The 24,146-nt window shown below is 40.8% G+C and overlaps 1 protein-coding gene across 1 annotated transcript; it reads right to left on the reverse strand.

Moving 5' to 3' along the window:
• Window positions 1-213: 213 nt before the first annotated feature.
• Window positions 214-1,326, reverse strand: LOC131066801 (disease resistance protein RPS2-like). The gene has a single exon (XM_059208996.1). The coding sequence runs from the start codon at window positions 1,324-1,326 to the stop codon at window positions 214-216; it is 1,113 nt and encodes a 370-aa protein (XP_059064979.1).
• Between the last annotated feature and the right edge of the window lie 22,820 nt (window positions 1,327-24,146).

Below are 24,146 nucleotides of genomic sequence, written 5' to 3' on the forward strand. Positions count from 1 at the left end.
GAGTTCTCATAGACCTGAAAATGATTATGGATGCCGGTGTATATTGGCGGCAGATAAGCGGTGAAAATAAACGGTGAAAGTAGGACAATCTTGCGGTGGAGAGTCGGCGAAGAAGCTCGGCTACACCAGGTGGTAGAGATGAGACGATCTGAAAAGTCGGCGATCCATCCTGCTCAGCATTGTCAATATCATTAAGCCCAGCCCTGTAAATCGTCATAGAATCAGGCACTGGAGAGAAGCGATTTGTGTTATTTCTAATGGAAGGAACCTCAGCTTAACACAATGCTTCAAGTTCAGGTAGCGCAGATCTTCCAGCTTGTTCATCCCAGGGGGAACGGATTCCAGCTCTTTACACTTAAAGAGGTTGAGCGACGTCAGCCTGTGTAGGCGAGTGACGGCTTCAGGCAAGTATTTCAGCTTAGTCCGCGAGACATTGAGATGCTCTAGACTTTTCAGGCGTCCCAGAGTGAAGGGCAGGGATTCGATCCCTGTCATTCTCAAATCGAGCGTTCTCAGCCAAGTCAACCGTTTGAGAAAGCCGGCCGGAATGACAGAAAGGCTTTCATTGTGGCGGAGGATCAGAGTGCGCAGTCCGCGGCATTTAAATTCTTCTGGGAGACAAGTTATACGATTGTACATAAGAGAGATCCGTTGGTGTTTTTGTTGGCTGATTTCCTTTGTAGGGAACTCAGCCAAATTATTTCCAGCTCTGAATAAGGTCCTTCCCTCATCTTCATCCTCCTTTTCGAGAATCTGCAGGGCCAAATGACGGAACATGGGACGCATCTTGCATTTTCTCACTCTGCCTAGAGGCCAGACCTCGACTCCCTCCACCACACACCGATCAATCATTATATTCAACAAGCGTCGACCTTGGACGTCCAATTCGGAAGGAGTTTCGGCAGTGATGAGCCTCTCTGCATTCCAGATATCAATTATGTCCGCTGTCCTCGCTTCATGGTTTTCAGGAAACGCTGCGAAGTAGAGAAAAGCCATTCTAAGAATTGGAGGGAGAAATTCATAACTGGAGCTAAGCAACTCAGAAATCCTCTTTTCAGCATCGTTATCATTGCCAAAGAAACTGTAATCGGCTTCGGCCCGTCCCAAAGCGAGCCGCCATTGCCGAGGATCTGTCTGTCCAGCCATGGCGGCAGCGAAAGCCTTGAGTGCCAAAGGGTGTCCGTGGCATTTGCCTGCTATCTTCTTTCCAATGTCCAATACCTCTGGCGGAAGAGTCGATTCAATGGTACTGTTTCCAAAAGCACAGCTCTTAAACAACTTCCAACTGTCTGTTTCTGACAAGCGCTCCACAGAGATCAAAGGCATATCTGGTCTAATTCTTTTCAAATCACATCTATCACAGGAAATCACAACAATTTTCGATCCATTAGAATTGTTGGGCGGCACTCCCATCGGATAAGAAGTGATCACTTGCATTGGGGAACACTTCGTCCAACACCATGAAGAATCTCTCTCTTTGCAGATACTTAAAGATCTCAGCTTTGCCCTTCTTTTCTGTCCATATTTGGTCGAAGGTCATATGTATTTGCTTGGCAATGGTCCTCTGCAACCAAGATATTTGACCGCTGGAAACTGTTATCCAAATTAGGGCATCATTCTCAAATGATTTCTGAACATCATCGCTATTCCACACGCACTTCATCCACAGGGATTTTCCTGCACCCCGCATGCCGTAGATACCCAGCATATTGTGTTCTTCATTCTCAAATAGCAGCCTCTGGATGTCACTAATCTGATCATCAAGCCCAATTGCATGCACATCTATTGGCTGTGATCTTCGTTTAATGGAATTTCTTCTCATATTTTCCAGCCTTAGAGTTGTCCGCCGGAATTCACCCGTGGTCGACTCAAATTGGGTTGAGATAGAAGTAGACAGGACCCTGTTTGCAGTTTCTATCATGGGAGGATCAGCAGCAGCTCTACCTTCCATCATATCCACACCATTTTGAATGCCTTTGATCTCCAAGATTTCAATCCGTCGTTCGATAGATTTGATCCTTGCGGTCACTTGGAATGGTAGGAGATATTTGTGCCATCGATTCCTCGGATCTTGACAATCTTGTATAATATCCTCTGCGTCTTGAGCAATTTTATATATAGCTTTTACCAATTTCTTATGCTGGGTATTTTGAGCATAAGGGATTACTTCAACTCGTTTAAAGTCAGGCATTGAACTCTTCTGAATGACACGGAGCCTCTTCAGGTGATCAGCCAGTTGTTCAATGTCTTGCTTGAAATCAAGGGCATTCTTCGTTTTCTCTCTGAATGTAATCGCCTGCTTAATTGCTTCATTCAACGCGATCGATAACACCGCCTCCGCAACTACAGGTATCGATTGTTCTGCCATATTCACAGACTTGAACTAGGTTCCAATAACTACTGCTATATCATTCTTAATTGTAGATTTACTAGAAAAACTTAAAACAAAGTTCGTCTGGCATGTTGACTTGTACTCCAAACGCGGGACAAGGGAAACTTCCAGTAAATAATTTTTTATTATTCTGCCTAACTTGGCGCTGATTTTCCTCAAACCATTCTTGTGTTCTAGCCGGTTCAATTCAAAGTTTAGTTCTAGATTTGAGCAAACGCGCAAAATTGCACTGCAAATGTTTTGGAGACTTCTAAGAGTTTGAACGACTCCAATGACTGTTGAATTTTAGAGTTTTGATTTTGGTTAGGTGAGTTGGGCCTAGAATTTTAGAATTTCATGGTCTGCATGACCTTTTTTTCACTTTTGGAAAGATCTAAAAGTTGAATGCATTTCAATTGTTGTGATAGAAGTTGTTGATTTAATGTTCAATTTTTTTTGATAAATAGTGCATCAATAGTTGCGACTTTAAAGTTGTTATTGCTGATGGTGATTACCAATAACTAAATGAAATGTACCATTAGTTATAAAAAAGCAACCAATCATGTGATGCCACATCAACTGCACAAGTATTGGGGCCTCTTTGCACGACTATTGGTCTCACCATTTTTTTTCACTGATTTGGACTCCTTGGCAAAAAGCATGTTGATGTGGCCTTGAAACCTTAGTTATAAGCATGGGACTTGCCAATTAAGCTTTTGTAAAAATTAGGAGATTTGAAATTTCCACGTGAGATTTTGAAACGCTTGAAACTAGGGTGCACAACTACTAGGTCCTCTCCCTTATATGACAACTTAAAATATTATTAACCGATATATATTGTCATGTTATTTTTTATTAAAAAAACTATGATACTTTAAATTATTAATAAACGTTAACAAATTATAATAGATCATATATATTATATAGTATTTTCATTTATAATATTGATTTATTATTTTAGAATTTTTATTTTAAAAGTGTAAATTTATTTACAAAAATGATAAGATATAATTGTTTCTAATTTTAAAATATTTTAGCATGAATTTTTAAAATAGTTTTTATTTTCTATATGAATTTAAAAACTCGGTCAATTTTTCTTTTTATATATTTTCTATAAGATTGTCTTAAATATAAATTTAGATACTTGTCATAATATATTATTATATAATATTTAAGATTTTAACATTTATTATTAGTAATGTATTAATTATTTATTTAATAGCTTATTCTTCTATCAATAAATAAATTGAATAATTTATTTATTTGATTCACTTGTCTTATTCCTCTAAATCAACTTATTAATTAAATATTTATTATTTAATTAAAATTCGTCATAATTCTTCTAAAGTCTATCTTAATTAAATAATTCTAAATTATTTAATTATTCATCTAATCTAAGTCTTCAATTCCAAATTCCACATCATTTCCTCCATCTCATCTTCCACATCATCATTATGTGGCTATAATTTAAATATTTAAATATTTAATTCTTCAATTATCCTCAACATCATCCCTAGTCAAAAGGATGAGGAGACTTATTAGTCCTCCTATCTCCTATATTCTCTCTCACATCCCTACATCTTAGAGGGTGGTTTTTTCTACATCAATGTAATCAAAGTGACTCATTGTCCACTTGTCCTAAGAAGCCTAAATCTTCTCCAACCTCCCTAGGCTGTTGACTCCTCCATGTCTTGGGAAACCTATATTCTCTCTAACTATCCTATATCTTTGGAGTCCTCATCCCTGGTCAAGGTGAGCATGACACCATGTGTAATCTCTTTCCACCTTGTCCTCCACCTTGTCATCATAGGAGGAATATCTTCCTCCTTTATCTCTCACATCCCAACCAAATTCTTCTCGTCCATTCATGCTTTCAAGATTCACTCTCAACTATTGATCTTTTCCACCTTGGATTATAGCTCTGCAAAATCTATAAAAGGAATCCTTTATCCAACATTTAAGGTTACTCACCATTATATCATTCAAGCATTCTAGTTATCCAACAAACAAGCATTTTAAAAGTGTCTTTGGCTTAGAATGATATTACTTTAGCAATTTTCATATCACAATCCTCACTTTCATTTACATTATCATCACCATCATCCTTATAGTTGCATTGTAGTTTCACTCCATTGAATTTTCAATACCACATAGTCCATTCAATTTTTTATCATCTTGGACAAATATCAGTGCAATATGAAAGCAATCAAAGTTGATGTGATGTCACCACTTTGAAATATAATAATAAATAATGATAATAAAATTGAAATACACAAGAATAAACATAAAAATTAAATTAAATTAAATATCAATACACTTATCTAGTACTGACTAATCATCCATTTATTTCTATCAACAATCTATTGTTGAATAATGAATAACCACTTATGGGTAAAAGCACAAAATTGTGTCACGTCTTAGGCCAACTTATCAGCACAAGTGAATTTAAGTAATTCTAACTAAAAATTAATTTTAGTCAAACATATGGTCTATAGAGATTCATTATAGCTATCTTATATATGGACCACAACTTTCCAAATGGAAGTGTCTACTAAATGTATATTTTATACCACTATATGAAATATTCCATTCAATAGTCACTTGATCCCAATGATCAATGCCTCATATTCTGCAATATTGTTTGTACATGGGAAGTACAACCTGCATGATTTAGGAATAGTGTGACCCTGAGGTGTTATGAATAAAATTCCTGCACTTGATCTGTGTTATGTGTAGGAGCCATCAAAGAACAAATCCCAAGCCTTCGTGTTTACAGTGAGAACATCTGCATCAGGAAACTCAATATGTAAGGGTGCATCATCATGCAAGGGCGCTTCAACTATTTGATCTGCAATCACTTGTCCTTTTATGGCTTTTCAATCAACATAATCAATGTCAAATTCACTCAGCACCATGACCCATTTAGCTAGTCATCCTGTCAGCATTGCCTTGCTAAGGAGATATTTTAAAGGGTCAATTTTTGCAATCAGCTTAATAGAGTGTGTGAGCATATAATGTTACAATTTTTGGGTTGCGAGTACCACTGCCAAACATGTTTTCTACACTATTGTGTAGTTTAACTCATATCCAACCAAGGTTCTGCTAATATAGTATATTGCTCTTTCTTTCCCTTCAGTGTCATGTTGTGCCAGGATAGCTCCTAATGATACATTTGTAGCTGAGATGTATAGCACTAATGGTGGTTTTTATTTAATTAGTCATGCTAGCACTAGTGGATTTACCAGGTATTCCTTGATTTGTGTGAAAGCTTCCTCACATTTGGCATCCCATTTGAATGGAACATTTTTGTGTAACAAGTGAGTAAATGAATGACATCGATCAACTAATTGAGATACAAACCTTCTTATTGATTGCAACCTCCCTTGCAAATAACGCAGTTGACTAATATTCTTTGGAGATTCCATTTCCATTATAGCTTGTACTTCCGCTGGATCAAATTATATGCCACGGGCATATATGATATACTTTAGGAGTTTACCTAATGTAAATCCAAAAGCGCACTTCTTTGAGTTCAATCTCAACTTATATTGTTTGTCTGTAAAAAATCTTGTCTAGGATCTCCAAATGTTCATCTTTGTTGTGTGACTTTGCCAGTATATCATCCACATAATCTTCCATGAAAGTATGCATCATATCATGGAAAATGGTTGTCATAGCTATTTGATAAGTAGCTCTGGCATTCTTTAGTCCAAACGACATAACATTCCAACAGAAAGTACCCCAAGGGCACGTGAAGGTTGTTTTCTCTTGATCCTTAGGGGCTATCTTAATTTGGTTATACCTCAAGAAGCCATCATTAAAGATAACATTTCATGTCCTATTGTGAGATCTACAATAATATCAATGCTTGGTAATGGAAAGTCATCCTTTAAGCATGCTTTGTTTAGGTTCCTAAAATATATACACACTCTGATACTTTTATCTAGTTTTGATACAGGTACAATAGTTGACACCCATTCTGGATATCCCGAAGTGACATTGAGATGATGCATAATGAGATCTGGGTTAAGTCCTGGCATATTAGCATATGACTAGGCAAAGTTAATTTGCCTCTTCTTGAAAAACTCAATAAAGTTGTGTCTTTCTTATTCTAATAAGGATGCAACAGGATGAAGAATTTTAGGATTCTCTGGAGTCCCAATATTAACTACCTCTATAGGTTCTATCAGAATAGCCGATCTCTCTTGAAATATCCTGGGAGAGTGTCAAATCTTCCATCTTCTAGCGCCTCAAGGAGATTTTCACCATTAGACATGCCCTTTATTTTATCTTTTGACTGATCTAATGTTTGCATAAAATGGTTTTCAACATTAGACCTTTTTCTTTGTTTTGTTATTTCACTTTTGCGACTGGAAGATTTGGCACCCTCTTGACTATAAGAAAAATTATTCAATTCATAGGTGGCAGCTTTTTTTAGTGTTATCAGTTCAACATCGTTAAGATATACAGATATATCATGGTCATTTGGGAAGGTATCAATTTCAATGAGTTTAGTATTGTCCTAGTCAATAAGTTCTGGATGAACTAAGGGTAAATTGTCTTCTTGATCAGTCTCAATGGTCATGACGTAGTTGTCAAAGTTTCTGGGTGTGTCAGTCAAGTTAAGGATATTACTCTCTTTAGGATATACTCTCCCAATCGTTCTCCAATTGGCTCTGGTAAAGTTAGAATGAGTAATTTGTGATTCACCCTCAAGTAGTCTTTTTGCTGATGTTTGTCCCTCAAATGAATGGATCATATCAACATGTATATATTTTGGGTAATATACCTCTTCATAAGATGTCTCAACATTTGAATCAATTTCATTGCTAGCTTGTAATCTACATATTTGGGTAGCTTCTACTGCTTTTCTTGCCATTTCTTTTCTTCTTTCATACTCTGCTTCCTTTGGACTGATTGTTTCTTCTATTTGGCTTGCTATCAGTTGTGGGGGGGAAAAAGCGAGACTAGGTCAACATACCCTAATCCTACTCTTTGACACACATTACGGAATACAAAAGAGCCTAGAGATATCGCACGATTGGCTACTTCTTTTGGTGAAAGAGAGAGCCACGGGATATCTATTAGGATTCCTATTCCCTTGTTGAAATTGTAAGATCAAGCAATGCAAGTTCAAACCTCTAATCCCAAAATGCAAGTATGAACCAATAACAAGATTGCAGAATTGAGATTTAAACAATGAACAGCTGTAAATATAAGGATAAAATAAGAATGCAGATATGTACCCAGAGTCAAAATCAGACTGAAAATATTCGGGACGGGGGTGCGGGCGCCACTGTCTTGAAAACTGCACCGGAAACCACTGTTCTGCACTCTGAAACACTGTCTGGAAACTGTCTGCAAACTATCTGTCCGGAGGACCAGGGTGCCCAGCGCCTCTGTCCCAGGGACCAGGGTGCCCAGCGCCCCTGTCCTGGCAGGACCAGGGTGCCTAGCGTCCTTGTCCTGGTCTCCTGCTCTGCAATTTCACACAGAGTGTTGTCCCAACTTTCTCTCTCCGGATCTATATCCTGCGGCGTCGTCTGAATCCCGAAACCTGCAATAATATCTGAAAAGGGGGAGGGGCGGCTATATAGGGTTTTGCCTTAGTCAAACCCCCGCTTCGGTGATTTCCACCTCCACAAATAGCCAAGTTGTTTTGTAAAATATATTGTGTGTGCAGACCTAGTGTGTGTGCAAGGTCCAAAAATGCAAGAAAGCAAACTAGAGCAACCTAGAAAGTAAACCCTAATTGCTTGCAAATGATAATGTAAATGCTCTAAATCAAGATGCAATGTGATCTAAAGCATGAATAAATGATGTATCAAAGCTTATGCAAAGACATGAAAACAATACAAAATCATACCCAACCCTCAAGGGAGGAGTACAAGCCAATCTTCAGTCGGTAATCTCCTATTGTTCTTCAATGTCTTCCAAGCCCTAAGGGGATGAATGAATTTGATAGATGCTTGATAGAAAGATGTTGTAAGATGTTGAAGTCCTCAAAGATCTGCTCTTTCGCTGCATATGAAGTTCCTGGAAACAAAAATCCGATCCTTTCAAATGAGGAAAGAGAGCTTTTATGTATGAAACCCTAGATCGTAAATTCGTATTTTGGCCGACCTAGAGATTGAATATCCCGCCAATTTCTTGGGGTTAAGCTTTATTTCATGATTGGATCGCGCTCCTAAAATTTTGGGAAAAATGTCTGGGACCATGTGCACCGGGCGCCACGGTCCCAGCAACTTTTCACCAAATTTTCAGGGCCGTCGGATATGATGATTTTAGAGAGAATCCCGAAGTTACAGGTGATTTCGAGATGTTTTGACCCCGAAACCAAGCCCCCAAGTTTGGAATAGGACTTAATTAGGGTTTTTGATTAAGTGATGCATTGAAGGAATAAAATGCGAAGGGTGTGCTTTAGTGAAAGGGCCCAACTTTGTGATGTAAAGAATGATGAAATGGAACCTTAGACCTAATTAATTTGATTAATTAAGTGCTTAAGGAGAAATGCAATGCAGAATGCAAAATGCACTAAGGCGGGTGCTAAACTAGGTGTGAAATTGTACCACCCTAGCGAGTGCGTACAATTTACGACGCTACATTTAGCCCCCACTTTAGCGGTCATATGAGTACTACGTGCATATGCAAGCTAAAGTACAGAAAATTAAACATCATTTGAAAAAAGGATATATCCATAAGTTGTCGGACGAAGCCCCCAGCGGTATCTGTAGTACACAGTTAGGAACCGCACCCTACAAAACAAACGTTAGATCACAAAATCACCTAATGATTACTAGGGAAAGTGATGAAATCTGTGAGTAGCTATATGCCCCCCCTATTTCGACTTGCTTATTTAGGGAGGTGAAACAGGGTAGCATGTTTACTTGCGACAAATTGTGTAAGAGAGTGTTGATGAGGGGTGTTCACGAAATAGGCTTCATCAGAGCACTTTTTTGGAACATCCCGGGAGTAAGAGAAGGAAAATACGATTCCAACGCAACGAACGGCTCAAAAATCGCATCTCCCAAACTCAAGTTATGATAAAATGAATGACAGAGGAAAAATTAGGGTTTCACAAAGTAACAATAAACGAACAAGAGTATATACTTCGAAAGTGACACTTGTATTCGTCACTTTGTCGATTTCAGGATACTATTCAGTGTAGCGGAGCCCACCTAGCCATCATCACGCCTTCATGACGATCGAAGCGTCCTACGAGGATTGAGAGCCTACGCCAGGCCGTGATCGACGACGAGCCACTGGACGAGGTGAGTTGACTGAACGTTTGTTTTTTGTTTTTTCGCATGTTTGACTTTTTTATGATCGTATGCGGGCCTCGAAGGCTGACCGGGGCCCACCCAAGGCGCCATGGTCCCTGAGGGACACCCTGGTCCCCCCAGGGCGCCATGGTCCCTGACAGGGGTGCCATGGTCCCTGACAGGGCGCCATGGTCCCCATCAGGGCGCCATGGTCCCCAATCAAGGCCTGGCGAGAGGTTCGGGGCTTACATACGATGTGCGACGGTTTGCATTTGCGATTTCGATGATCGAGTACTGATTATCGTCATGTTTTCCTGTTGCAGGGTCTCCCGTACATGAGAGAGCACACAGCGGGACATATTCTTCCCACTTTGTGAGATCAGATTTCGCGGCTGACTCAGTCAGAGACAGACACTCTATCTATTGTAGGATTGTGGTACGTGATTCTGATGCCGGCCATTCGATTTCATCCTGCGATGCTGATGGCCTTGATGGAGCGATGGGATCCTGACACATGCACCTTTCACCTTCCAGTAGGAGAGCTGACGGTCACACTCGAGGATGTGTACCCTATACTTCCTCTTCCTATCAGAGGAGCGACAGTTACATACGCGACCGATCCGTCAGCGGAGGATCATCAGAGAGAGCAGGTGTATTGCATAGGGAGAGTCATGCCGAGCGAGACGAGAGGTCGCATCATGGTCAGCTGGCTCTTACATCCTACAGGGGAGGTACCACTTCTGAGACGCCTTATGATAGCCATCATAGCACTAGCCGTCTGCCCTAATGGGCAAGGGACACACATGCATGGGGGCCTCACATGGTGTATCAGAGCGATGGAGAGACACAGGAGAGTGTATGCATGGGGTCGGAGTATGCTTGCACATCTCTATCACGACCTTGAGGAGTATGTATTCGGACAGGGTTGCAGTTTGATGACATGCACACTTCTACAGGTGTGGATTTTAGAGCATTTCACATGCACCAGGCCCGTCAGCTTTCCACTGAGTACAGCGAGCGAGCGACCTAGGGTGTTCGCTTATCCACTTACCAGAGAGTGGAGATTTGGCGATTTGTTGTATTGGAGAGTGATTGTTGACAGACTAACATCCGAGGTGATAGTGTGGAGACCTTACCTACTGATGCACAGATGGGATGGTATGGAGAGACAGTTAGCATGTCTACAGAGGAACCGCCTACTGCGAGGACGATATGCACACATCATAGTCCCTTTCTACTTTGACCGAGTACGGAGGCAGTTCGGACTAGAGCAGTGTGTTCCAGCCGATGTGCCCATCTCTACTCAACACTCACGAGTCCTTCCCAGACCTGGAGCAGTAGCGAGACTGACGGTAGATGATATTGAGACGACAGACTTAGAGGGATCTGATCAGGATGTAGTCACCGACTATTCTGCAGAGCCTGGAGCACAGCGTAGATATGTTTCATGGTTCATGAGATCATATCTAGGTCCTATCTTTCCACCAGATCATCCGACAGGCTATCCAGGCCCATGGAGACATGGAGACCGAGACGAAGACGAGGGATCCAGGTCAGAGGAGCCAGAGGAGGGAGAGGGTCATGAGGAGGCGGGAGATCCTGATCCACCTACAGGCGATCAGCCCAGTGACGAGGAGGACGAGGATGAGGATGCAGATAGAGAGGAGGACGAGGAGGATGTAGGTGATGATGCGGATGAGGACGAGGATGATGATGATGAGGAGGACAATGAGGAGGAGGATAGAGATGATGAGGAGGAATCAGATGCAGCTCCCCACCATTCAGGAGACGATACCATAGCTCTGGATCCACCTCTTATTCCCCAACAGGGGGAACAGGAGGCGATACGGAGACCTGTCACCAGTACCGTCCAGCCTACACCCATCGTGGATAGAGTATACGAGCGAGGGGAGCCTAGCGGTTCTCAGTCACAGATACTACCATATCATGATCCCTACTGGCGCGAGGGAGATCCAGGTATAGTAGGTTTATATTGATTGATTAATGTTTTGATGACATAGAATGGTACTAACAAAAATCTGTTCTACTGCCACAGCTAATGTGCAGGAATGGCATTCCTTGATTCAGCAGGTAATGATAGACATTTCCATGATAGCACAGATCCCCAGTTCCTCACAGATTGCCTATAGGCCTCAGGGGAACGCGGGTCGGCATGAGGATTTGTTTTTCCCATTCCGAGTACAGGTAGATATATGGAGGGAGAGAGAGAGAGAGAGTCCTATCAGAGGACCTTCAGCAGGCGTGGCAGAGAGAGAGAGTCCTATCAGAGGACCTCCAGCAGGTGCGGCGAGATCTAGCAGCGGCTCAGACCGAGGCTACCACCTATCGCGTGATCCTTATGGATAGGGATCGTAGGAGTTCCTCTCGGAGTCACTCACGATCTGTATCGCGCTACACACCCATGGGTCCACCTTCACGGCCAGATCAGGAGGGAGCGTCCAGTCGACACTCTCCAGCCACTAGCCTTAGGGATAGGAGATGATTTTATGATGTAAAAGAGAGGTCACATTTTGGATGTACAGTGACCTAGATTTGTATACGATCCACACATATATATGTATATATACATGCTTCTCTTTTGTCTCAAATGTGTTATCTTTAATGCTTAAAACAATGTATATTTTGTTTTGATTAAATCTAATACATTTGGTAAATGTACATGTATGTTAAGAATTTAATTTCCATGTGATTGACTTCTCAATGCTCCATGATTAAATTGATACATGTGTGACTTAATTAAAATGTTTAATCAAGTACTACATTGATGATAAGGAAGAAAATATGCATTAAGCCTAAGAATCATATAACTAATGTGATTTAATTCTGAATTTAAACACAACATGATACGATTCTACTTAATACATAAAGACATTGTATAATATGCTAGCATAATGAGAAATGTAAACCTTTTACAATTTACATTAATGAATTCAAGACAAACTATAAAGTAAGGAGACACGCTTGTCAGGATCGAAGCAATATAGATTAAACAACATAACATTTAATTCTATTTTGCTTTAATTAAGAGATACTAACATATTATCCAATGTTGAAGAATTGAAAAAGAAGATAGATGAAGAATGAAGAATTAAGCATAATATCTATGCAAGTGCATAGCATTTATAGGTTCTTTAAGAGGCGTACCATCTACATCCGCTATTTTGTAAGCACCTGATCCATAATCCTCAATAACGATGTATGGTCCAAGCCAATTAGGACTGAATTTTCCCTTTTCTGCAGGCAAGGCATTCACATTGCGCTGATTCTCATAAAGGACTAAGTCACCTACTGAGAAGGAACGTTGAATAACCTTGTCATTATAGCTTCGTTGTAGAGTTTTGTGATACGCTTGAATATGCTCAAGAGCGTTTATGCACTGTTCATCAAGCATCTCAAGCTGTTGAAGTCGTTGTTCCCTATAAGAGTCATCATCTACTATACCTTTGAGAGAAACCCTAAGTGATGGAATCTCTAATTCTAAGGGCATAATAGCATGAGCACCATAAACAAGATTATAAGGAGTAGTTCCCGTAGCAATTCGTACACTCGTTCGGTAGGCCCAAAGAGCATAGATCAGCTGGTTACTCCAATCCTTACCATGCTTATTCACGGTTTTACGAAGAATTTGTTCAATTATCTTATTGGATGATTCGGCTTGGCCATTTGATTGAGGATAATATGGTGTAGAAAATCGATGTTTGATATGATACTTCTCGAGGAATTTCTTCACATCCTTGTTTTTAAACGATGTCCCATTATCTGAGATAATAGTGGAAGGTATCCCAAATCGAGAAATGATGTTTTCTAGAAGAAATTGACAAATCACTTCAGCAGTAGTAGAGCGAAGAGGAATAGCTTCTACCCACTTCGTAAAGTAATCTGTTGCAGTTATAATGAAGGTGTGTCCTTGAGATGAAGGAGGAGAAATTTTTCCAATAAGATCCAAACCCCATGCGGAGAAAGGCCAAGAAGCTACTTGAGAACGAAGTTCTTGGGCAGGAGCATGAATCAGATTATTGTGTTGTTGACATTGATGACATTTTTTAACAAATGAAAAGGAATCCTTCTGCATAGTTTGCCAATAGTATCCCATACGAAGCAACCTATGAACCAGGGATTTGCCCCCAAAATGCCCCCCACAGGCACCTGAATGTGCCTCTTCAAGAGCAACGGGGATTTCCGACTTGTTAAGACAATGAAGGAGAAGACCATCATAACCCCTTCGATAAAGGACATTAGAAAGCATGATATATCTAGCAGACAGCTTGCGGATTCTAGCCCTAGTGTTCCTATTAGTGGAATCAGGAAAGGTACCATCGGTCAAATATCTTATGATATGCGAGAACCATTCATCTGAGTCTACAAAGTCACAACATGTTATCAAGCTAGAATCATCTTCAATAGCCGGAGAAATAAGATTGTGAATAACGAAATTAAGATCGACCATAGGGTCCTCTAAAGATACTAGAGAAGCCACACATGCCATTGCATCCGCCTGTCGATTATCTTTTCGAGGAACGGGATCCATGGTATAAGAATCAAAATTTTGTAATAAAGAGATAGCAAGATCTTTATATTGTGATAATTTGTCTTGTTTTGCTTGATATATTCCTGTTACTTGTCTTATAATTAATTGTGAATCTCCATAGATATGTATGTGTTTTATATTCAGAGCTAAGGCTGCTTTTATTCCCGCTATAAGAGCCTCATACTCAGCAATGTTATTGGTACACAGGAAATTTAGACGATATGATAAAGGAATGGACTTCTTTGTAGGAGAAATCAGAACAACACCTGCCCCCGATCCCATACGACACTTAGAGCCATCAAAGTATAACTCCCAAGTTTCATCTTTCTCTATAGAAAGAATGAAGTCATCAGGAAAGGACTCAGGGTTAGGGAAGGAGAAAGGCGAAGGGGCCTCAACTAAGTGATCGGTCAACGCTTGTCCTTTAATTGCTCTTTGTGAAACAAATTTAAGGTCAAATTCAGTTAACATCATAACCCACTTAGCTAGGCATCCTGATAAATCAGTTTTAGAGAAAAGATGCTTCAAAGGATCAAACTTAACTATGACATGGACTTCTGAATTTAAAAGATAATGTCTCAATTTCTGAGTCGCAAACACCACAGCCAAGCATTGTCTTTCTATCGCAGAATATCGGGTCTCATAATCGAGTAAGGTACGACTTATGTAATAAACCGGACATTCCTTACCATCTTTATCATGTTGTGCCAACAATGCTGCGAGAGCATGAGAGGAAGCAGCTGTATACAGAAGGAAGAGTTTAGAAGGTTCGGCAGGTTGAAGAATAGGAGGACTAGCCAAATACACTTTTAAATCTTCAAATGCTTGCTGACAAACCTCATTCCATTGAAAAGTGATATCCTTTTTAAGAAGTTGAGTAAAAGGAAAGGTACGATCCGCAAGTTGAGACACAAACCTACGAATAGCTTGAATCTTTCCTTGTAAGCTTTTAAGTTGAGACACATTTTGAGGAGGTGGCATGTTAACAATAGCATCTATTTTCTTAGTATCCACCTCAATCCCACGATGCGAAACTATGAACCCTAATAGTTTTCCACTATCCACACCAAAAACACATTTTCGGGGATTCAAGCGCATGTGATATTTACGAATTCTTTCAAAGATTTGACGAAGGACTTTAACATGATCCATGCGAAGAAAGGATTTGGCCAAAATATCATCAACATAATCCTCTAAAATCTTATGCATATAATCATGAAAGATAAGGGTCATCGCTCGTTGATAAGTTGCACCGGCATTTTTAAGTCCAAAAGGCATCATTATCCAACAAAACGTACCCCAAGGAGTAGTGAAAGCAGTTTTGAATTGATCTTGAGGATTTATGAAAATTTGATTGTAGCCTGAAAAACCATCCATGAATGATAGCAAGGCATGTCCTGCCATAGAGTCAACTATCATATCAATGTTTAGAAGAGGGAAATCATCTTTTAAAGAAGCCTTATTTAGATCCCGAAAGTCGGTACACATCCTTATTTTGTTATCTGGTTTAGCCACAACGACAATATTTGAAATCCATGGGGAATAGTCAATAGGGCAGATAAATCCAGCCTCCAATAGTTTTTCAATCTCAGCTTTAACAAGCAAAGCCACCTTAGGATTCATTTTTTGAATCTTTTGTTTCACAGGCTTAGCGTCAGGAACTAAGACAATATTATGAGTAACGATCTTAGGATCTATACCAGGCATGTCAGAATATGCCCAAGCAAAGATCTCAGGGAATTCATGCAATAATTCTTCATATTGTTTCTGTTCCTCTTCATCCAAACATTTCCCAATTTTAATAACTTTCTCTTTGTTGCAAGGATCCATCTTAACATCAGTGGTGTCACTTATGAGAAGATTACTTTGTTGAGGAGTATCCTTTAACTGAGGGAATTCTTTCGCAATCTCATCATTATCAATCTCTTTTCCAAAATAGGCTTCGGTGTTCAAACAATAAGGGAGTCCCCTATTGTGATGATAACGAGGAAGAGTGTCATAAGCTCCCAAGAACTCAGCTAAAGCATCGTCGGTAGGGAAGATATCCAAAGCACAGGCACACGAAGGATCCCCATCAATATACTCAGGATGTTGTATTGATAAAGATGTAGAGATAGTATTAACACTAATGCATGGTTTTTTAGAAGCTTTAGTACGTCTGCAAGGATTAAAGCCAAGTCCAAAGGCATAATTGAGAAAATTAGTCTCTAGAGGAACTCTTATCCCTTGTTCATGAGCACCACAACCTTTTCCATGATACCCATGCTTAGCAAAAATGCGAAAACCACGACCATAACGATCAGCCATTTCAGGAAGAGAAGGTGGTTTTTCATAAGACAAAGAATCAAACTCTTCATAATTATAGATGTAAGGAGAAGCAGTTTGAGAAGCAGCGACAAAATTATTACTCATAGATTCAGGTAAGGTTGATTGATTTTTAGTTTCTTCTTTCTTTTCAACTTTATGATTTTCAGCTTCTTCCTTCTTTTCAATTTTAATTTCTCTAGAAGGAACCTTATATTCACCCACAAAGGTAGGGTTAAAATCAAGAGATCCCCAATCATCTTCTGCGAGGACCTTCTCAGGATCAAAATCCTTTTTATGTGTATTTTCAAGTCGAGAAGGATCTTCTTCAGGAGTTCCAGACTCATCCAAAGGATTTTGATCATCAGAGAGCGAAGACTCAGCGATAGGTTTCTTGTTTAAAGAGTCATTACTAGACGAGGATGGATTAGAAGACTCTCCTTTGGAATTAGATGTTTGTAGACAAGCTTGAAAATTAGTATCACCCATCAAAGTGTATGTCTTATTGTTATAAATGAATTTAACTTGTCTATGCAACGTAGAGGGGACAGCTTGCATGCTGTGAATCCAAGGCCTCCCTAATAACAAGTTATATGTTAAATTTGCTGGCATAACATGGATAGGAGTAGGCAAAGTAACAGGTCCCACTGTGAGAGGTAAGGTGATGATACCTAATGAAGTCTTAGCCACATTGTCAAAGCCACGAATGGGATGAGAGTCAGGCTCCATAAGAGACGTATCCACATTCATCTTATGCAATAGATTAATGCTACACACATTGAGGCCAGAGCCATTATCTACCAGTGTTCGTCTTATAGCCGTGTCTTTCATGACAACCACAATCATCAAGGGATCATATTGTTGTTGAATTTCACTAGTAGGCAACTCATCTTGAGAAAACACAATTTGAGCTTTAGGATTCATCACAGAGTTAACAAAAGATGCTATATTACTAGACGTATTCGGTGGAGGAACATTCAAATCTTTCAAGGCATCTTGTAACATTCCATGATGGGCAGAAGAAGTTTGAATCAAATCCCATAGGGATATCTTAGCAGGGGTAGCTTTAAGTTGTTCTATGAGATCATATTCCTTACCCATAACTTGCGAAATACGGGGAGCTTGAGGAAGAGTTGGTTTAGGATTAGGAAGGGAAACTAGAATAACAGGAGGAGGATTAGGTTGCCTATTATTTCTAGTATGATAAGTATGGGCAACCGCATGATAACTCTCTCTAGTTATTTGTTTAGCATAATTGTAAGGACTTATAGGTTTTCTCCCTTGTACAGTGATGATTGGTTTATTCGAGGTACGAAAGGAATCATGATCATACCTCCCTTGGACAGTAAGGAGGGGTGATTTAGGAATTTGAAAGGTAGGAGAAGGATAAGCACCTTGGACTTCAAAGAGAGGCTTATTATGTTCATTCAAGTTTATCATGTTAACCAATTTAGAGGTCTTGTTTTTGTTTATAGGTTTCGACAAAGCCACAAAGTCATCAAGAGCATCATCCAACAAAGCATGATCATATCGGTTAAAAGGTTTGTTTTTTGATTCAAAAGGAGACATCTCCTCATATAGGGGATTATTGAAAACAACCATGTTACTAGATTCAGGGGAAGAGTTGATAGGAATGTATCCTTGAGAGGAATCATTCGACTTATCTTTCTCGTCACACCTAAATGGCATAGTAACAAGGTTTATGAGTTTTTGGTAAAATGAAGGTTTAGCATCCTTAGGGTTTAAAAACTCATCTAAAGCTTCATCTAATTCATCTTGGCTATACTCATAATAATCATCAAAAGCATGAACATTTTGTAAATAAAAATCTGACATTTTGAAAAGATTGCATAAAATTTAAACACCCAATGCAAAGAAACACACTCCTTTTTTTTTTTTCTTTTTCTCTTTTAATGAAAATGAAATGAAAACACACTAAATCTAGATCTAGATCTAACAAATGTAATGCAAGAGGAAGCAATAATGGATTCACGTCAGGTTCACCAAAATGTGGGGGGGAAAAAGCGAGACTAGGTCAACATACCCTAATCCTACTCTTTGACACACATTACGGAATATGAAAGAGCCTAGAGATATCACACAATTGGCTACTTCTTTTGGTGAAAGAGAGAGCCACGGGATATCTATTAGGATTGCTATTCCCTTGTTGAAATTGTAAGATCAAGCAATGCAAGTTCAAACCTCTAATCCCAAAATGCAAGTATGAACCAATAACAAGATTGCAGAATTGAGATTTAAACAATGAACAGTTGTAAATATAAGGATAAAATAAGAATGCAGATATGTACCCGGAGTCAAAATCGGACTGAAAATATTCGGGACGGGGGCGCGGGCGCCACTGTCCTGAAAACTGCACCGGAAACCACTGTTCTGCACTCTGAAACACAAAAGCGCCCCTGTCCTGGCAGGACCAGGGCACCCAGCGTCCCTGTCCCGGTCTCCTGCTCTGCAATTTCACACAGAGTGCTGTCCCAACTTTCTCTCTCCGGATCTGTATCCTGCGGCGTCGTCCGAATCCCGAAACCTGCAATAATATCTGAAAAGGGGGAGGGGCGGCTATATAGGGTTTTACCTTAGTCAAACCCCCGCTTCGGTGATTTCCACCTCCACGAATAGCCAAGTTGTTTTGTAAAATATATTGTGTGTGCAGACCTAGTGTGTGTGCAAGGTCCAAAAATGCAAGAAAGCAAACTAGAGCAACCTAGAAAGTAAACCCTAATTGCTTGCAAATGATAATGTATATGCTCTAAATCAAGATGCAATGTGATCTAAAGCATGAATAAATGATGTATCAAAGCTTATGCAAAGACATGAAAACAATACAAAATCATACCCAACCCTCAAGGGAGGAGTACAAGCCAATCTTCAGTCGGTAATCTCCTATTGTTCTTCAATGTCTTCCAAGCCCTAAGTGGATGAATGAATTTGATAGATGCTTGATAGAAAGATGTTGTAAGATGTTGAAGTCCTCAAAGATTTGCTCTTTCGCTGCATATGAAGTTCCTGGAAACAAAAATCCGATCCTTTCAAATGAGGAAAGAGACCTTTTATGTATGAAACCCTAGATCGTAAATTCGTATTTTGGCCGACCTAGAGATTGAATATCCCGCCAATTTCTTGGGGTTAAGCTTTATTTCATGATTGGATCGCACTCCTAAAATTTCGGGAAAAATGTCCGGCACCATGTGCACCGGGCGCCACGGTCCTGGCAACTTTTCACCAAATTTTCAGGGCCGTCGGATATGATGATTTTAGAGAGAATCCCGAAGTTATAGGTGATTTCGAGATGTTTTGACCCCGAAACCAAGCCCCCAAGTTTGGAATAGGACTTAATTAGGGTTTTTGATTAAGTGATGCATTGAAGGAATAAAATGCGAAGGGTGTGCTTTAGTGAAAGGGCCCAACTTTGTGATGTAAAGAATGATGAAATGGAACCTTAGACCTAATTAATTTGATTAATTAAGTGCTTAAGGAGAAATGCAATGCAGAATGCAAAATGCACTAAGGCGGGTGCTAAACTAGGTGTGAAATTGTACCACCTTAGCGAGTGCGTACAATTTACGATGCTACATTTAGCCCCCACTTTAGCGGTCATATGAGTACTACGTGCATATGCAAGCTAAAGTACAGAAAAGTAAACATCATTTGAAAAAAGGATATATCCATAAGTTGTCGGACGAAGCCCCCAGCGGTATCTGTAGTACACAGTTAGGAACCGCACCCTACAAAACAAACGTTAGATCACAAAATCACCTAATGATTACTAGGGAAAGTGATGAAATCTATGAGTAGCTATATGCCCCCCCTGTTTCGACTTGCTTATTTAGGGAGGTGAAACAGGGTAGCATGTTTACTTGCGACAAATTGTGTAAGAGAGTGTTGATGAGGGGTGTTCATGAAATAGGCTTCATCAGAGCACTTTTTTGGAACATCCCGGGAGTAAGAGAAGGAAAATACGATTCCAACACAATGAACGGCTCAAAAATCGCATCTCCCAAACTCAAGTTATGATAAAATGAATGACAGAGGAAAAATTAGGGTTTCACAAAGTAAGAATAAACGAACAAGAGTATATACTTCGAAAGTGACACTTGTATTCGTCACTTTGTCGATTTCAGGATACTATTCAGTGTAGCGGAGCCCACCTAGCCATCATCATGCCTTCATGACGATCGAAGCGTCCTACGAGGATTGAGAGCCTGCGCCAGGCCGTGATCGACGACGAGCCACTGGACGAGGTGAGTTGACTGAACGTTTGTTTTTTGTTTTTTCGCATGTTTGACTTTTTTGTGATCGTATGCGGGCCTCGAAGGCTGATCGGGGCCCACCCAAGGCGCCATGGTCCCTGAGGGACACCCTGGTCCCCCCAGGGCGCCATGGTCCCTGACAGGGGCGCCATGGTCCCTGACAGGGTGCCATGGTCCCCATCAGGGCGCCATGGTCCCCAATCAAGGCCTGGCGAGAGGTTCGGGGCTTGCATACGATGTGCGACGGTTTGCATTTGCGATTTCGATGATCGAGTACTGATTATCGTCATGTTTTCATGTTGCAGGGTCTCCCGTACATGAGAGAGCACACAGCGGGACATATTCTTCCCACTTTGTGAGATCAGATTTCGCGGCTGACTCAGTCTGAGACAGACACTCTATCTATTGTAGGATTGTGGTACGTGATTCTGATGCCGGCCATTCGATTTCATCCTGTGATGCTGATGGCCTTGATGGAGCGATGGGATCCTGACACATGCACCTTTCACCTTCCAGTAGGAGAGCTGACGGTCACACTCGAGGATGTGTACCGTATACTTCCTCTTCCTATCAGAGGAGTGATAGTTACATACACGATCGATCGGTCAGCGGAGGATCATCAAAGAGAGCAGGTGTATTGCATAGGGAGAGTCATGCCGAGCGAGACGAGAGGTCGCATCATGGTCAGCTGGCTCTTACATCCTACAGGGGAGGTACCACTTCTGAGACGCCTTATGATAGCCATCATAGCACTAGCCGTCTGCCCTAATGGGCGAGGGACACACATGCATGGGGGCCTCACATGGTGTATCAGAGCGATGGAGAGACACAGGAGAGTGTATGCATGGGGTCGGAGTATGCTTGCACATCTCTATCACGACCTTGAGGAGTATGTATTCGAACAGGGTTGCAGTTTGATGACATGCACACTTCTACAGGTGTGGATTTTAGAGCATTTCACATGCACCAGGCCCGTCGGCTTTCCACTGAGTACAGCGAGCGAGCGACCTAGGGTGTTCGCTTATCCACTTACCAGAGAGTGGAGATTTGGTGATTTGTTGTATTGGAGAGTGATTGTTGATAGACTGACATCCGAGGTGATAGTGTGGAGACCTTACCTACTGATGCACAGATGGGATGGTATGGAGAGACAGTTAGCATGTCTACAGAGGAACCGCCTACTGCGAGGACGATATGCACACATCATAGTCCCTTTCTACTTTGACCGAGTATGGAGGCAGTTCGGACTAGAGCAGTGTGTTCCAGCCGATGTGCCCATCTCTACTCGACACTCACGAGTCCTTCCCAGACTTGGAGCAGTAGCGAGACTGATGGTAGATGATATTGAGACGACAGACTTAGAGGGATCTAATCAGGATGTAGTCACCGACTATTCTGCAGAGCCTGGAGCACAGCGTAGATATGTTTCATGGTTCATGAGATCATATCTAGGTCCTATCTTTCCACCAGATCATCCGACAGGCTATCCAGGCCCATGGAAACATGGAGACCGAGACGAGGACGAGGGATCCAGGTTAGAGGAGCCAGAGGAGGGAGAGGGTCATGAGGAGGCAGGAGATCCTGATCCACCTACAGGCGATCAGCCCAGTGACGAGGAGGACGAGGATGAGGATGCAGATAGAGAGGAGGACAAGGAGGATGTAGGTGATGATGCAGATGAGGATGAGGATGATGATGATGAGGAGGATGACGAGGAGGAGGATAGAGATGATGAGGAGGAATCGGATGCAGCTCCCCACCATTCAGGAGACGATACCATAGCTCTGGATCCACCTCTTATTCCCCAACAGGGGGAACAGGAGGCGATACGGAGACCTGTCACCAGTACTGTCCAGCCTACACCCATCGTGGATAGAGTATACGAGCGAGGGGAGCCTAGTGGTTCTCAGTCACAGATACTACCATATCATGATCCCTACTGGCGCGAGGGAGATCCAGGTATAGTAGGTTTATATTGATTGATTAATGTTTTGATGACATAGAATGGTACTAACAAAAATCTATTCTACTGCCACAGCTAATGTGCAGGAATGGCGTTCCTTGATTCAGCAGGTAATGACAGACATTTCCATGATAGCACAGATCCCCAGTTCCTCACAGATTGCCTATAGGCCTCAGGGGAACGCGGGTCGGCATGAGGATTTGTTTTTCCCATTCCAAGTACAGGTAGATATATGGAGGGAGAGAGAGAGAGTCCTATCAGAGGACCTTCAGCAGGCGCGGCAGAGAGAGAGAGTCCTATCAGAGGACCTCCAGCAGGTGCGGCGAGATCTAGCAGCAGCTCAGACTGAGGCTACCACCTATCGTGCGATCCTTATGGATAGGGATCGTAGGAGTTCCTCTCGGAGTCACTCACGATCTGTATCGCGCTACACACCCATGCGTCCACCTTCACGGCCAGATCAGGAGGGAGCGTCTAGTCCACACTCTCCAGCCACTAGCCTTAGGGATAGGAGATGATTTTATGATGTAAAAGAGAGGTCACATTTTGGATGTACAGTGACCTAGATTTGTATACGATCCACACATATATATGTATATATACATGCTTCTCTTTTGTCTCAAATGTGTTATCTTTAATGCTTAAAACAATGTATATTTTGTTTTGATTAAATCTAATACATTTGGTAAATGTACATGTATGTTAAGAATTTAATTTCCATGTGATTGACTTCTCAATGCTCCATGATTAAATTGATACATGTGTGACTTAATTAAAATGTTTAATCAAGTACTACATTGATGATAAGGAAGAAAATATGCATTAAGCCTAAGAATCATATAACTAATGTGATTTAATTCTGAATTTAAACACAACATGATACGATTCTACTTAATACATAAAGACATTGTATAATATGCTAGCATAATGAGAAATGTAAACCTTTTACAATTTACATTAATGAATTCAAGACAAACTATAAAGTAAGGAGACACGCTTGTCAGGATCGAAGCAATATAGATTAAACAACATAACATTTAATTCTATTTTGCTTTAATTAAGAGATACTAACATATTATCCAATGTTGAAGAATTGAAAAAGAAGATAGATGAAGAATGAAGAATTAAGCATAATATCTATGCAAGTGCATAGCATTTATAGGTTCTTTAAGAGGCGTACCATCTACATCCGCTATTTTGTAAGCACCTGATCCATAATCCTCAATAACGATGTATGGTCCAAGCCAATTAGGACTGAATTTTCCCTTTTCTGCAGGCAAGGCATTCACATTGCGCTGATTCTCATAAAGGACTAAGTCACCTACTGAGAAGGAATGTTGAATAACCTTGTCATTATAGCTTCGTTGTAGAGTTTTGTGATACGCTTGAATATGCTCAACAGCATTTATGCACTGTTCATCAAGCATCT

This window comes from Cryptomeria japonica, chromosome 7 (genome assembly GCF_030272615.1).
Source record: "Cryptomeria japonica chromosome 7, Sugi_1.0, whole genome shotgun sequence".
Classification (NCBI taxonomy): Eukaryota; Viridiplantae; Streptophyta; class Pinopsida; order Cupressales; family Cupressaceae; genus Cryptomeria; species Cryptomeria japonica.